Below are 17,148 nucleotides of genomic sequence, written 5' to 3' on the forward strand. Positions count from 1 at the left end.
GACATCTCATTTTTCTAACTTAAAGGAAAAATAGTTTAGAAACTCATGTTTATTGGGAATTTATGCATCACACAACTAGCAGACTATGTAGTTGTGTCTTTAATACTTTATTGAATTTTATTTTATCCATTCCTCAGCAGGTCTGAATTATTGTGGGAGCCTTCCACATGCAGAAAAGTTTGTCTGTGGCAATAGGATCCTTTAGGAATATGTAGACACATTGCTTTAGTCTGCTACCAGTCATTAGCCACATATGCTATATCACTCCTTTTCTCCAGTGTGCTCTTAATATCCTGTCTTTCCATCTTTAAAATGTTTTTAAAATTATGTAATGAATGGGTTTTCAGTTTCAGGAATTAGTGACATTCAGGGATGTGGCCGTAGACTTCTCTCAGCAGGAGTGGGAATACCTGGACCCTAATCAGAAGGACTTATACAGGGATGTGATGTTGGAGAACTACAGAAACCTGGTCTCACTGGGTAAGTTTATTTGCCTCAAGTAATTTAAAATGTGATCTGTGATATGTTACCTTTCAATGCAGTGAATTTCAAGGCTGTATTTTATATAGTTGAAGTTCTTCTTGTTCTTAGAGGAAGATTTCAGCTCCGCCTGTTTGACAATGGCTGTGCCATGAAACACCATCATTTTCTTCATCCTTTAGAGATAGTCACATATTCTCCTGCCCCTTATGATTGCCTCCTTTCCTTAATATCCAAGGGGCTGTGTTAAAATTGTTTATTATTATTATAAAATTATATATTATTAGTCCATGAATAACCATTGTCCAGGAATCCTGGTTTCCCATTGTGTATATTTCCAGAATTCCTATAGATATGCTGTGTCATCATCTGATCCACCTGCAGGGACAACAGATGCAGATTCATGATTTACTCTGAGTATAAGAAGAACCCCTGTGACTTACATAGTGCTGGATTAGATGAACAATATTTGTTGAAAACTGAAGAGTCCACATTTCATTTCCTGTAGCCAATTTGTATGATTTATTGTTGAAAGTTATAATTCATGAACTTTGCATTGAGTTTGAATGAAGATTTTATATATCAGTCGGGATGCTTTTTTTAAATCTCATACAGAAATAATAAGATAATCATAATTGGTACAACTGTGGTCATTATGTCCCCAGCCACTCTTCAGAAGGGAGGGGAATATATATATATATATAAAATAACTTAATCCTCATATAACTGTGTGTTAGTATTATTGTTATTATCTTATTTATTTATTTACTTACTTATTTATTTTGAGACTGGGTCTTGCTCTGTCGCCCAGGCTGGAGTGCAGTGGTGCAATCATAGCTCACTGTAGCCTTGACCTCCTGGGCTCAAGTGATCCTCCCACCTCAGCCTCCTGAGTAGCTGGGACTATAGATGCACCACCCTGCCTGACTAATTTTTTGTAGAGATGAGGTCTCGCTGTGTTGCCCAGGTTGGTCTCAAACTCCTCGTCTCAGTGATCCTCCCACCTCGACCTTCCAAAATGCTGGGATTACAGGCGTGAACCACTGCGCCTAGCCAATAGTAGTAGTAGTATGCCCAGTTTATTTGCCAAATTGGAATAATGAGTTGAAGTCACATGGCCAAAGTCACAAGGTTGGTAGATTTAAGAGGAATAATTTGTGCCCCAGCCTTCTGGCTCTAGAGAACTTCACAGCTATTTTGGGGTAGTAATATTTGGAAATAGACAATTTATAAGGTCACAGGTAAAACTTTCTCCTAAGAGACCAAGCGTGTATGAGTTTACATTAAAATAAGGTTTTACTGTACCTGCTTCATTTCTTTAATCATCTCTCCCCTCTTTTATTTGAAGTCCTTAGTTCATTGTAAATTTAACCAAAGCTCAAAGGTTTCTGTTACTTTTGTTTTTATTTTTATACCACGTGGCATTTCTTTTCTTATAAGGAGGACATTCCATTTCTAAACCAGTTGTGGTGGACTTACTGGAGCAAGGAAAAGAGCCCTGGATGATTTTGAGGGAAGAAACACAGTTCACAGGTAAGGAAGGCAGGGGACACCATCAGGGCCAGCCACAGCCCATGTGGTAAGAGAAAGGAGACACTTTTGTGTCACTTTGTTTGTGAAGCCCTCCTAGGCACCCAGACTTGTGGAGCAAAGGCCTACAACCTGGTGGGGAATAAAGATCGCAGCATAAGCTATAGAAGAAGCTTCAACTTTACCCCATTTACCAACCACCTTATTTCTTTTCTATTTCAAACCCGTTTTCAGTGATGGGTGCTTTCTTTTTTCTTTTCTTTTCTTTTTTTCCAAGACAGAGTCTTGCTCTGTCACCGAGGCCGGAGTACAGTGGCTTGATCTCCACTCACTGCAACCTCCGCCTCCTGGGTTCAAGCGATTCTCCTACCTCAGCCTCCCGAGTAGCTGGGATTACAGACGTGTGCCACCACCCCCGGCTAATTTTTGTATTTTTAGTAGAGACAGGGTTTCACCATGTTGGCCAGGCTGGTCTCGAACTCCTGACCTCGTGATCCGCACGCCTCAGCCTCCCAAAGTGCTGGGATTACAGGTGTGAGCCACTACACCCAGCCTCTTTTCTTGAGTGCAATATTTTACCTGTGTTTTGGACTCAGCTGTTTTTCCGGCTCCCCTTTTGCACACACACACGCACACAACACACATATCAATGTAGTGATCATGAGCAAGACATGTAAGGTCCTTATCCTCATGGAAGTTTACATTGTACTAAAGAACACATAAAAATAAACAGGTAGGCCAGGCGCAGTGGCTCATACCTGTAATCCCAACACTTTGGGAGGCTGAGGCAGGTGGATCATGATGTCAGGAGTTCAAGACCAGCCTGACCGATCTTGAATGGTGAAACCCCGTCTCTACCAAAAATACAAAAATTAGCTGGGCATGGTGGCAGGTGCCTGTAATCCCAGCTACTCGGGAGGCTGAGGCAGGAGAATTGCTTGAACCCAGGCGGCAGAGGTTGCAGTGAGCTGAGATCACACCTTTGCACTGCAGCCTGGGTAACAGAGTGAGACTCTGTCTCAAAAATAAAATAAAATAAACAGGCAAACAAATACTATTAGACAGTGGAATAAGCAATGGTAGAAAGTAAGCAGAGATTAGGCCGTTTTGGATGAGATTGCCTGGGACAGCTTCTTTGGGGCAGTAGTATTTGGAAAGAGACATGGTATAAGGTCACGGGCCATGTGTTTATCTGGGGAAGAATATTCCAAGCTGAATGATGAGCTTGGAAGGCTAAGGAGATGACTGGGGCAGTGGAGGGAAGGAATGTGGAGAGTCAAGGGAGGAGAATGGAGAGAGCTATGTGAGTTTGAGGAGCACCAAAGTAGACCAGAATAGAGATCCTAAGAGGAGAGTGACAAGAAATGAGGTCACACTGTTAGGAGGAGTCAGATCATATGAGGTATTGTTGAATTTGAATTGTTGGGAATACGAAGGATTAGAAACGATGTAATTGTTTTCAAGGCATTTTTGAAAACATCAGATAGATTCAGAGAACAACATATAACAAATGCATAGCTTACTGAGTCTTATAAGTTAAACAATTATGTCACCACAGCTGGGTCAGGAGTTAAAACTTTAAAACATTTTTTTATTTTAATATAATTTTAGAGTTACAGAAAGGTTATAATAATGACATACAAGATTATTTTATACACTCCAAGCAGTATTTCTAAACAAGGAGATAGTTTCTAGTTAATTCTGAAGTCCTCCACATGTCTCCAACCAGTCACAATCTTCTTCCTCCTGCTAAGTGTAACCACTGTTCTGATTTTAATGGTAATAAGTTCCTTCCGTTTATTCTTTCTCCAATTTCAAGTCTTTTTAAGTTTTCACAAGTCTCTAACTTTTGCCTTCATCTTTCTTTGTGTTCTTAACCCCTTATTTGCTGAAGAAACATCTTCCATTCTAGATTTTGCTGATGCCATCCCTGAGATTTGCTTAAATATGTTCTCTGACCCCTCTATATCCTCTAATTAAGTAGAGGGATCAAGAGGCTTATGTGTCTGAGTCCAGAGCTCACACTGCTCACTGCACAACAACCAGTAAGTCAAGAGGCAAGGTGTTGGGGCGAGGAACTTTATACTTCAGAGAGCCAGCAAACGGAGAAGATGGCAGACTAATGTCCTAAAGAACCATCTTAAAAGGCATGAATCTCATGCCGTTTTTTATGTTGGGCAAAGGGGAACAAGGAGGAGGTTGAGGTCAGGAGGTGACTGGCGACTACGGATATCTGGGCGTCAGCAGGGGTCCGAGAAGGTTGCACAACGTTGTCCTCGGTCAGGTCACAATGCTCCTGTAAATCTTTAACATAACGTTGTTACTTGTATGTACACCCTCCCTGTCTCCTTGGGAATTATTAATAGTTTTGGAAAGGGATTATTATCCTTGCTTTAAAGTTATACTATAAACTAAATCCTCCCATTGTTAACTTGGCCAGCGTGCAGGAATGAGCAAACGCTATTAGCTTGTGAGGTTAGAAGTAAGGTGGAGTCAGCTATGCCAGATTTATCTCACTGTTACACTTAGTCGATTTTGATTCAATTTATTTTATTTATTTTTTGCAAGACAACTTCCTGGGCAGTATTGTATGCATCATATGTTGGCACTTTTCCTGCTCCCCTCACACCAGAGAGAACTGGGCTTACGGTTTACTGTGTTAAAGGAAAACACCACCTCTAAAGAGCTTTATTTAGTGTCTCGGGGCAGGAGGGCAAGGATGGCTTTTACTGAGAATTAAAAGTGTGGTTTAAGGCTGATCTTCATGCGGGGACTTGATTAGGATTAGGTAAAGATGACAATACCACAGTGCAGAATTAGTGGAAACAGCTAGGTTAGAATTTTGAGGTTAGGAACTGAAAATTTTCTAGAGTACAAACTGTTGATGTTTGCCATTTAGGAGTTAATGGATCTCTGGGCTGGGCATGGTGGCTCACGCCTGTAATCCCAGCACTTTAGGAGGCCAAGGCAGGTGGATCACGAGGTCAGGAGATCGAGACCATCCTGGCGAACACTATGAAACCCCATCTCTACTAAAAACACAAAAAAATTAGCCGGGCATGGTGGCGGGCGCCTGTAGTCCCAGCTACTGGGAAAGCTGAGGCAGGAGAATGGTGTGAACCCGGGAGGCGAAGCTTGCAGTGAGGCGAGATAGCGCCACTGCACTGCAGCCTGGGTGACAGAGCGAGACTCCGTCTCACACACACACAAAAAAGAGTTGGTGGATCTTTCAGGAATTTCCAGTAATGAACAATGAACAATGAAGCCATTTGCCTATGCAAGAAACTTCCAGAACAGTATAATTGTGCTGAGGAAAACAGTGGGATAGTGACATCATGTTTATGTAGACAGTAAGCTACCTGTGGGGGGATTGGTAGGTCCACTTCTGTGTTTCAAGGCTGAGTGTGGGAGTGAATGGTTTAGGTTCTCAGCGTAAACTTTCTGGTTGTCTCTCTTTCTGTGATTTTTAGCAAGCATTTATGCTCAGTGCCTGGATGTATTCATTCATCAGACATTCTAAAACAGCCATATTCTAATTCTAACATTTATTTTTTGTTTATTATGTACAAATATAAACAATTTCTTACATCACCTACTATTTGGTAACTACTGATACCATTTGTAAAATAAAGACTAGATCAATGTTTGGTCTTTCTCTTTCTCTTTTCTTTCATTTTTTGTTTTGAGATGGAGTTTCACTCTTGTCGCCCAGGCTGAAGTGCAATGGCACGATCTTGGCTCACTGCAGCCCGCATCTCCTGGGTTCAAGCCATTCTCCTGCCTCAGGCTCCCAAGTAGCTGTGATCACAGGCACGTGCCACCATGCCTGGCTAATTTTTATATCTTTAGTAGAGACAGGGTTTCACCATGTTGGCCAGGCTGGTCTCAAACTCCTGACCTCAGATGATCCACCCGACTCGGCTTCCCAAAGTGTTAGGATTACAGGCATGTGCCACCATGCCTGGCCCCTAGGATCCTTCTTATGTGACTAGATAGTTTTCCTTTTAGTTTTAGGTTTTTTTTTTTTGAGACGGAGTTTTGCTCTTGTTGCCCAGGCTGGAGTGCAGTGGTGCAATCTCAGCTCACCGTGATCTCAGCCCACCGCAACCTCTGCCTCCCAGGTTCAGGTGATTCTCCTGCCTCAGCCTCCTGAGTAGCTGGGATTACAGGCATGCGCCACCACGCCTGGCTAATTTTGTTTTAGTAGAGACGGGGTTTTACCATGTTGGTCAGGCTGGTCTTGAACTCCCGACCTCAGGTGATCCGCCCACCTCAGCCTCCCAAAGTGCTGGGATTACAGGCATGAACCACCGCACCCAGCCTTAGACAGTTATTTTATTGCCAGTTTTTTCCCATCTGATATGACAAAGTGTTCCAGGCTTATCTTGTACATTTCCTGTACCAAGCTTTTAGCCATAAGTTTGTGAACTGTTGGGTTCTTTTAGTGGGAAATGGTATTTCAAGGCCACAGTCCAGCCGCTAGAAGTGCCCATTTTTCTGGGTTGAAGATTGTTATAGGCTTTTTACTAGCTAAAGATAGAAAAATCCATAAGTGACCGGGCGTGGTGGCTCACGCCTGTAATCCCAGCACTTTGGGAGACCTAGGTGGATGGATCACCTGAGGTCAGGAGTTCAAGACCAGCCTGGCCAACATGGTGAAAAGCCACCTCTACTAAAAATACAAAAATTAGCCAGGCATTGGGGCAGGTGCCTGTAATTCGAGCTACTGGGGAGGCTGAGGCAGGAATATCACTTGAATCTAGGAGGCAGAGGTTGCAGTGAGCAGAGATCATGCCACTGCACTCCAGCCTGGGCGACAAGAGCGAAACTCTGTCTCAAAAAAAAAAAAAAAAAATCTGTAAGTATACATGTATGTGTTACATATTTACATAAAAATAAATTACCAATTACCTAATGAGTTTATATGGCAACTTCCTGGCCAAACTTAGAACTAAATGGTGTTTAATTGAAATTTTCTGTCTTTGATCTGTATCTCTTTTGCTCAGTACCAATTCTCCAATACTCCAGTGATGGTAAAATTAAAATACCATGCAAGTATTCATTTCCTTTATTCTTTTTTTTTTTTTTTGAGACAGAGTTTCACTCTGGTTGCCTGGGCTGGAGTGCAGTGGTGCAATCTCGGCTTACTGCAACCTCCACCTCCCAGGTTCAAGCGATTCTCCTGCCTCAGCCTCCAAATAGCCGGGATTACAGGCATGCGCTGTCACACCCAGCTAATTTTGTATTTTTAGTAGAAACAGGGTTTCTCCATGTTGGTCAGGCTGGTCTCGAACTCCCAACTTCAGGTGATCCACCCACCTTGGCCTCCCAAAGTTCTGGGATTACAGGCATGAGCCACGATGCCCAGCCATTTCCTTTATTCTTTATGACATGTGAAACATTCTCAGAACATTAATAACAGCTTTACTACCAAAATGATTACTGAAAACAGTTATGTTTTTTAGTATGTCCAGTCTCCTCCCAATTTTTAGTTTTACTGTAATCATATTTTTAAATATATAGTCATTGCATCATATACTTCCTCTCTTATGACTGATATTTACTCTTTTTTTTGAGACAGTCTCACTCTATCGCCCAGGCTGGAGTGCATGGCCCGCTCTTGGCTCACTGCAACCTCCGCCTTATAGTTTCAAGTGATCTTCCTGCCTCAGCTTCCCAAATAGCTGGGATTACAAGTGTGCGCCACCATGCCTGGCTAATTTTTGTATTTTACAAAATACAAAGGCTGGTCTCGAACTCCTGACCTCAAGTGATCTGCCTGCCACAGCCTCCCAAAGTCCTGGGATTACAGTTGTGAGCCACAGTGCCTGGCCCTGATATTTACTCTTGACCTAAATACACATCTTTAAGTTTGTAGTTGTTGCTGTATTTAGTGCTCAGCACCGTGTGGTGTGGCTGCAGTGATTCATGCACGTGAGACTCAGCCTTCCAGGAGCTCTCTTTTCCACAGGTGCTAGAGCTCAAGTGCTAGGAGGTAAGATCCACACGGCGAGTGTGGGGCCTCCCCTGACTTAAGAAGACTGGCTTGGTCGGGCGCGGTGACTCACGCCTGTAATCCCAGCACTTTGGGAGGCTGAGGCGGGTGGATTGCTTGAGGTCAGGAGTTCAAGAGCAGCCTGGCCAACATGGTGAAACCCCATCTCTACCAAAAATATAAAAAATTAGCCGGGCCTGTAATCTCAGCTACTCGAGAGGCTGAGGCAGGAGAATCTCTTGAACTAGGGAGTCAGAGGTTGCAGTGAGCTGAGATCGCGCCACTGCACTCCAGCCTGGGTGACAGAACGAGATTCTGTCTCAAAAAACAAAAAAAACCCGGCTCCATAGGTTGGTACAATATCTGGTGTGAGGATTCTCTAGGCATAGCTTCCAGGGTCTTTCAAGGACATGAACCCTTTTAAAAAGAAATGTTGTAGTCAAATAAACCCCATATATGGTGTTCTCTTTAGCCCCTAGTCCACAATCTCAGGTGCAACTTGCCTATCAGGGTCATTGTTACCATAAATAATGAAACTTAATTAACATAGTCAACACATTCCGTTTTTAGGGAAGCAGAGTTAGAGAGTTAGCCTAAGAGTACATCCTCATGCAGAATGGGATTCCCATTTTGTTTAATGTTTAATAACAGAACATTAAAAAATGTTTTCTTAACCCTTTGCCCACATTACCCTAGTGATTTCACAGTACTCTAAGAATATAATCAAATATACAGTCCACATCCAAATTTCTCCCAACTATCCCAATAATGTCCTTTTATAAATTTTAAAATCTAGGATCAACTCAAAGAACATCTGTCATACTTACTCACCAAATCTATTTATTATCCTTTAATTCAGAGCATCTTCCTTCATGAAACTGACATCTTTGCAAAGTCCAGTCCACTTGATTTCTTTTTAGAATGTCCTACAATCTGCAATGTTTTGTCACTTCCTTATGATTAAATTCAAGCCAAACATATTTTGAAAAATTGCCCCCAGGTGATGTTCTATTCCTCCCATTGTATCACATGAGGAGACTATGATAGTTTGTTCCACTGGCAATGCTAATATGATAATTTGGTGGAATAAGAATTTGTGCCTTAGGCAATGCTAATATGATATAACTTGTTTGAGATGCTTTCCATAATTATATCTGTCCGGGCCAAGGAAAAACTTCTTTTTCACCCTCTGAAGTTTCACCGAAAATCACTGACAAAAGGCAGATTGAGGAGAAAAGGCATACAAATTGATCTAATCATACTTTTTCATGACACAGGAGCCTTTAGAAACAAGATCCAAAGATTCAGGGGAAATTACCTATTTTTATGCTTAGATTTAACGAAGTATGGACTGCTATGTAGAAACAGGATTGGACAAAAAGGATGTGATCTAACGCTAATAGTCTGAGTAGGGAAACCCAGCAATGCCTGTTTGTCTAGATTCTTCTTGGCCTCTCAGAACACATATTCCTTCCTTCTAGAATGGGTGACCCTCTCTGGAATGGGGGTCTTGTGACCAACAGTCAAACAAAGTAAGCCACGTAATTTTTTATGGCCAGTTTTTACCCAAAAAGGCGGGGGAAAGTTAGAGTAATATTTTTAGGTTTTATGAATAGCTTTGGGGACAAGGGGTTCTGGTTTCCATGACTTGCCTTGGAGAAGAGGCTATGGTTAGCCTCGGGAGAGAATGGGACTGAGAGACAGGAGGGCAAGAGAAGGTCCGAGAAAAAACTTTTGCTTCTGAGGATGCTTTTGTAGACTTCATTTTGTGGTATTATTTTGTGAGTCCCAGGAAAACAATATAGATATCCTATTTCTCCTCCAACTTTTACAGTCCCCCATCCCTGCCCCAGATTTTAGCTTCCAACAGTAGATTTTGCTTATACCAGTTCTTTTTTTTTTTCGAGACAGAGTCTCACTTTGTCACCCAGGCTAGAGTGCAGGTGCAGTGGTGCTATCTTGGCTCACTGCCACCTCCGCCTCTCAGGCTCAGTCTGGGATTACAGGCGCTATAGCTAGGATTACAGGCTTATGCCACCACGTCTAGCTAATTTTTGTATTTTTAGTAGAGATGGGTTTTTACCATGTTGGCCAGGCTGGTCTTGAGCCCCTGACCTCAGGTCATCCACCCGCCTCAGCCTCCCAAAAGTGCTGGGATTACAGGCGTGAGCCACTGTACCCGGCCTGCTTGCACCCATCTTTAATGCAACATTTGCCTACTGATGATTTTGTGTTAACCTCCTACATTTATTAGCTGGAATCTTTTTTTTTTTTTTTTTTTTTTTGAGACAGAGTCTCGCTCTGTCGCCCAGGCTGGAGTGCAGTGGTGCGATCTCGGCTCACTGCAACCTCCGCCTCCCAGGCTGACGCCATTCTCCTGCCTCAGCCTCCCGAGCAGCTGGGACTACAGGCGCCCGCCACCACGCCCGGCTAATTTTTTTGTGTTTTTAGTAGAGACGGGGTTTCACCGTGTTCACCAGGATGGCCTCAATCTCCTGACCTCGTGATCCGCCCGCCTCGGCCCCCCAAAGTGCTGGGATTACAGGCGTGAGCCACCACACCCGGCCTTTTTTTTTTTTTTTTTTTTTTTTTTGAGATAGAGTCTCACTCTGTTTCCCAGGCTGGAATGCAGTGGCACGATCTCGGCTCACTGCAACCTCTGCCTCCTGGGTTCAAGTGATTCTTCTGCCTCAGCCTCCTGAGTAGCTGGAATTGCAGGCATGCACCACCACGCCTGGCTAATTTTTGTATTTTTAGTAGAGACGGGGTTTCACCATGTTGGTCAGGCTGATCTCAAACTCCTGACCTAGTGATCTGCCCACCTCAACCTCCAAAAGTGCTGGGATTACAGGCGTGAGCCACCGTGCCTGGCCCATTAGCTGGAATTCTTCTGTAAGAAGGAATATTCCCTTATTCCTCTATTTATTCAATTATTTATATCAATATGGACTCATAGATGTTTATTCCATGAGTTATAATCCAGTACTATCCTTAGTTATTTTTCTTCTGCTTTGGCCACTTGGAGCTCTTTCAAGTTGGCTCCTGTGCCTTTTCAACCTACCCCCATCCTTTGGTGAGGATTTCTTATTTTCTGGCACTACAAGCTGTTAACCTAGGATTATCTTATGTTTTATCTGCCATAGCCCTGGAATCAGCCACTTCTGTATGGTATGGAGCACCAGTTCCTTTTATTGGGAACGCCATTTAGAAATCCAGATCTAGGCTTAGGTATGCTAATTGCCCCTGGACCCTCTTAGTGCTAGGCCCTCTTAACTCAGAGAAACTGGTAGCTGTGTATGTATGTGTAGCAATGTGGCCAGTCACTCTGGAGTATCTTCCTGTTCTTTCAAAGCTGCAACACCAGAACAAGCTTTATACGAATTTGAAAACTCCAAATCACATGTGTGAACAATGTCAGTCTTCATAGTTTGCATTTCTTATCAATGAAGCTGAGAAAAATAATTTTCTCCATTTCATCCTGTCCAAATTTTACATATACTAAAGGAATTGCCACGCTGGCAGTAATGTCTAATCATTTATCCAGTTGTAGTGAAAATGAACAAAGACCAGTGAAGGTTGATATGCCTTATTAAATTAGGATAAAGAAACCAGCAATGTAAGTTTTACATTCTAACTTAAACTATAATTTTTTAAAAGAAATTTGAAAGATGATAGTTTTTAAAAACCCTTAAAACTAAATCTATGATTATAGTTTATTAAGTTTTTCTAAACTTTTCAGTTACAGTTAAATTTCAGGTCAATTAAAATAGAGTTCTTTTACTTGTTGTAAAAGAAATTGTTCTCTGGTGTTGCTATAAATTTCTAATGGTGCTATGTTCTTGTCAGAGATTAAGAACTCGTATAACATATAATTCTATAATATGTAATTGTATACTTCTATATTGTGTGATTCATTATTTTGTTTGTTTGTTTATTAGTAATGGGGGTCTCACTAGGTTGCTCAGCTGGTCTCTAACTCCTGGGCTCAAGCAGTCCTCCTGCCTTGGCTTCCCAAAGTACTGAAAATATAGGTGTGAGCCACCTTGCTCAGCTTGTAATTAGTTATTATTGATATATTAGAAAGCAACTGATTTTTGTCTGAAAATATCAGCCTTCCTGATATATCTTCATTATTCTGGTACTTTGTATTATTCTGAGTTGGACTTACTTGTTATATGTTTATGTTGTTTCAAAATATTTATTTTTCTACATTTAACAACATTTTTCATAAGTTATTTCCTAGGGTGTCTATATACTGTTGACTTCCAAGAATTACCAGACATTTCTGTTCATCTAGCAAAGCTAAACTTATTAGATTTATTGCAAAAAAGAGAGAACAACCTCTTGAAAGAGTAGCAGTAGTATCTTAAAATAAGAAACCAGGAAAGTTACTTACCAGGTTTTAGAACTAGACTGGGTAACCTTTTTTCCTTTTTCTTTTCTTTTTTTTTTTTTTTTTGAGACGGAGTCTTGCTTTGTCGCACAGGCTGGAGTGCAGTGGCCATATCTCAGCTCACTGCAACCTCCGCCTCCCAGGTTCAGGCGAGTCTCCTGCCACAGCCTCCCGAGTAGCTGGGATTACGGGCACCCACCAACACGCCTGGCTAATTTTTGTATTTTTAGTAGAGACGGGATTTCACCACGTTGGCCAGGCTGGTCTGGAACACCTTAACCTCAGGTGATCCACCCACCCCTGCCCCTGCGTCCCAAAGTGCTTGGATTATAGGCATGAGCCACCGCACCTAGCCTCTTTGTTTTTTTAAAAACGTGCTCCACCGAGAAGTAGCAACTGGGTTATATATATTACCTGGCCTGCAACTGGGTAATTTTTAAGGCAGGTTTTGCAAAACAGAGCGAACTAGTTGGGATGGGGCTGAGTTTATGACATCACAATTTTAGTGTGGGCCGGGCGCGGTGGCTCACACCTGTAATCCCAGCACTTTGGGATGCTGAGGCGGGCGGCTCATGAGGTCAGGAGATCAAGACCACCCTGGCTAACACAGTGAAACCCCGTCTCTACTAAAAATACAAAAAATTTGCCAGGCATGGTGGCCGGCGCCTATAGTCCCAGCTACTCAGGAGGCTGAGGCAGCAGAATGGTGTGAACCCGGGAGGCGGAGCTTGCGGTGAGCCAAGATGGTGCCACTGCACTCCAACCTGGGTGACAGAGCTAGACTTCATCTCAAAAATAAATAAATAAATAAAATAGATATTTATTCCATTGATTTGAGACTGTCATTCTTTACCTCTAATTATTACTTTTTATTTTTAGAAATCTTTTCGTTCTTGTTTGAAGATTGATTTGATAGTAGGTGTTATGTTGTGTGGGTGTTCCTAACTTTTAAATTCATTGTTATTTCATTGTTTAATGTTATGGAATGCCATTTGGTCTGTTTTGTAATTTGTGCCCTTAATTCCAAATTTTTTGATACCAAGATTAAGATACCTTTTTTTAACCTTTGCCTTCTACTCAGGAGGCTGAGATGGGAGGATGACTTGAGCCCTGAAGGTTGAGGCTGCAGTGAGCTATGATCATGCCACTGTACTCCAACCTAGGGAACAGAGCAAAATCCCCATCTCAGAAAAAAAGAGAAAAGAAACCTCATACACCTTGCCAGTCATTCCCTGTCCTCCCACTCTCAGCCTCTGGCAACCATTAATCTCCTCTGATATCTATAGATTTGCCTATTCTGCATATAAAAAAAGAATCAAGCAACATGTGGCCTTTTGTGAATGACTTTATTTCACTTAGCATGTTTTTGAGTTTCATCAATATAATAGGAGGTGTCAATACTCATTCTTTTTTTATGGCTGAATAATATTCTATTCCATTCTATTATTTCTTTTGTTGCTGTGCTTTTGATATTATTATCTAGGAAACTTTTGTAATCCAAGGTTATGATGATTTACTTCTATGTTATCTTCTATTTTAGTAGTTTTAGCTCTTACTTTTAGGTCTTTGATCCACATTGAGTTAATTTTCATATGTGATATAAAGGGTAGATGCCCAGCTTCATTCTTTTGCATGGGAATATCCAGTTGTGCTAGCACTATTGCTAAAGAGACTCCTTTGAATTTTGTTGGCACCCTTTTTGATAATGAATTAATCATAAATTTGAAATATATGTACCTGTGTGTGTGTGTGTATATATATATGCATATATACACACACTTTCTGTCAGTACTATATACTACTTGATTTACTGTAGCATGATAAAAAGTTTTGAAGTCACAAAGTATGAGTACTGATACTTGATTCTTGTCTTTCAAGATTGTTTTGGCTATTCTGAGTCTTCTGTATTCGCATATGAATCCAGCTTGTCATTTTCCACAAGAAAAAGGCCGTTGACTTTTTTTTTTTTGGAGACTGAGTCTTGCTCTGTCACTGGGGGTTGGAGTACAGTAGTGTGATCTTGGCTTACTGCTGTAATTCTCCTGTCTCAGAGTCCCAAAGTGCTGGGATTACAGGCATTAGCCACCGCGCCTGGCTAAGGTATGTTTTTTAAAAATATATATAAATACTCTTTCATATGGAGGTGGTTTCCTTTTTTATACAATTGCTAAAACTCTTCTTAGGAATCATTCTTTCTGCATTTATTGACATAATTCATACAATTTTTTTCCTCCATTATTCTGTACTGTGTTGAATTCTATTACTCAACTAACCTTGCATGCTGTAATCCAATTTGGTCATCATGTGTTGATATTTTATCTCTTTTCAATTATATCTGAACTTTTAATGTTTTCTTTAGGTTTCATGAATGGGATTGGATTGTAATTTTTTTTTTTTCATTGTCCTTCCTAACGCTGGAATGCTGGGCGCAGTGGCTCATGCCTGTAATCCCAGCACTTTGGGAGGCCGAGGCAGGCGGATCACTTGTGGTCAGAGTTTATGACCAGCCTGGCTAATGTGGAGAAACCCTGTCTCTACTAAAAGTACAAAAATTAGCGATGCATGGTGGCGCGCGCCTGCAACCTCAGCTACTCAGGAGGTTGAGGCAGGAGAACTGCTTGAACCCAGGAGGCAGAGGTTGCGGTGAGCCGAGATCGTACCGCTGCACCCCAGCCTGGGCAACAAAGGGAGACTCTATCTCAAAAAAAAAAAATAATAATAATAATAATGTTGGATGTAAGTGTTTCATTAGCTTCATACATGTGTTGTGTTGAGGGAATGTACCCTTTTACCCCCTCTTAGAGTCCGAAGAAACACTCCAGAAAAAAACATCTGAACCTTCAGTTTCCATTGTGCTTTTTAAAAACTGATGCAAATTACGTAATGCTTATAGAATTGTCCAAGTGTTCTGTGTGTTGATTTTGCAGTGGCTGCTTTTTAGAGTTTTATGCATTTCAAGCAAGTTAGTAACATGTTTTTATCATAATGTCATCTTATTGTGTTTGTGCAGTGTGGAGAGCTATAGATGAGGTACCTGATAGCACTCCTAGGTTGGATATTGTAGCATTTACTTTTTTCTTCATCAGTGTTGAAAGAATTGCATCAGTAACATTAGTTTGAAATAAAATATTTGCCATTGTGGCTCTTCTGTGGTATTTGTGAACTCTCTTTTTTTTTTTTTTTTAATTATTGGACTTTTGTCTTATTTTTGTTTATTTTGTTGCACTTTTTCCAGCTTCTTGTGATGAATATATAGGTCATCAATTTTCAAGTTTTCTTCTTTTCTCATATGTATTTACATCTGCTTTATAAATTGTTTTTCTACTTCTTTCACTCTATCAAATACAAATGGATACAAACATGCTATTATTTAGTTCAAAATAATTTTATATGGGAATTTAGGTAATACCTCCTTAAATTCTGGGTTGCTTTTTCCTTCCTTTCCCCAGCTTTTTATTTTGAAAATCATCAAGCCAAGTGAGAATATTTTTAAAATATGTATTTGTGTATGTCTGTATGTGTATGTGTATAATATATAATATATATACAGTTAATTACCCTTCACGTAAATTCATCTTTGGTTATTAACATTTTGCCTTACTTTTTCTCTGTATATATGCACCTTTCTTCTTGGCTCACTTGATGGTAAGTAGCAGTTATCATTAGATTTCACCTCTTAACTATGTGCATCTTCTAAGAATAAAGACATTCTCCTTCAAAGTCACAATATTATTATAATAGTAATGTAGTCTTATCTACTATAGTCTATACTTACATTTGTTATACTGTTTCTAAAAATGTCATTTATAAAATCTTTCCAGGATCCATTGTGTATTCATACATTGCATGTAGGTCTTAGCCTTTTTTTTTTTTTTTTTTTTTTTTTGAGACCGAGTCTCGCTCTGTTGCCCAGGCTGGAATGCAGTGGTGTGATCTCAGCTTACTGCAACCTCTGCTTCCTGGGTTCAAGTGATTCTCCTGCCTCAGCCTCCGAGTTAGCTGGTGGCACCCAGCACCACACCTGGCTAATTTTTGTATTTTTAGTACAGATGGGGTTTCATCATATTGGCCAGGCTGCTCTCGAACTCCTGACCTTGTGATACGCCCGCCTTGGCCTCCCAAAGTGCTGGGATTAAGGCATGAGCCACCACGCCCAGCCAGATCTTAGGCTTTTTATCTTGGTGTTACCCTACTACATTTACCCCTTAGAGTTTGGTTTTTTTGAAGTGTCTACTCCAGTTTTCTTGTGGAATGTCAGGTTTATAGGTTTGATGGTTTCCCCTCATGACTAGAGTAAGGTTAAACATTTTTTGCCAAGAATATTAAAGAAGTAGTGTGTAATGATCATTTTTGTTTATTCTTTTCTCCACCAACCAAGCAAAGACCACTGGTAATTATCTTTGTTTACAATAACTTTTTAATTGTAGAATAATTTTAGATTTACAAAATTAACAGATTTACAAAGATAATACAGAGATTTCCTGTATACACCTCTCCTACTTTCCACCACCGTTAACATCTTACATGAAGTACATTTGTCAAAACTAGGAAACTGACATGAGACTCTTTATTGGGATTTCATTCAGTTTTTCCATATAGCTCATATTTCTGTTCCAAGATGCATCCAGTTAGGGGCACCACATTGTATATATTTGTCTTATCTTCCAGTCTCTTCTGTTCTGTGACAGTTTTTTCAGCTTTGCTTTTCATGACTTTGACTGTCTTGACAGACCATGCCAGTAGTGTATCT

The 17,148-nt window shown here is 40.8% G+C and overlaps 1 protein-coding gene across 5 annotated transcripts in view; it reads left to right on the forward strand.

Annotated features, from left to right (window-relative positions):
- Window positions 1–17,148, forward strand: part of ZNF573 (zinc finger protein 573) — a 52,301-nt gene that overhangs the window by 21,540 nt on the left and 13,613 nt on the right. For 4 of the 5 annotated variants that reach the window (XM_031659503.1, XM_017952905.3, XM_031659504.1 and 1 more), the window contains 2 exons: window positions 348–480; window positions 1,921–2,013. In XM_031659503.1, coding sequence (XP_031515363.1) covers window positions 348–480; window positions 1,921–2,013 — 226 coding nt within the window. The remainder of the gene's footprint in view (window positions 1–347; window positions 481–1,920; window positions 2,014–17,148) is intronic. The other variant, XM_031659505.1, reaches the window with a different exon arrangement.

Source organism: Papio anubis, chromosome 20, assembly GCF_008728515.1.
Source record: "Papio anubis isolate 15944 chromosome 20, Panubis1.0, whole genome shotgun sequence".
NCBI classification, from domain to species: domain Eukaryota; kingdom Metazoa; phylum Chordata; class Mammalia; order Primates; family Cercopithecidae; genus Papio; species Papio anubis.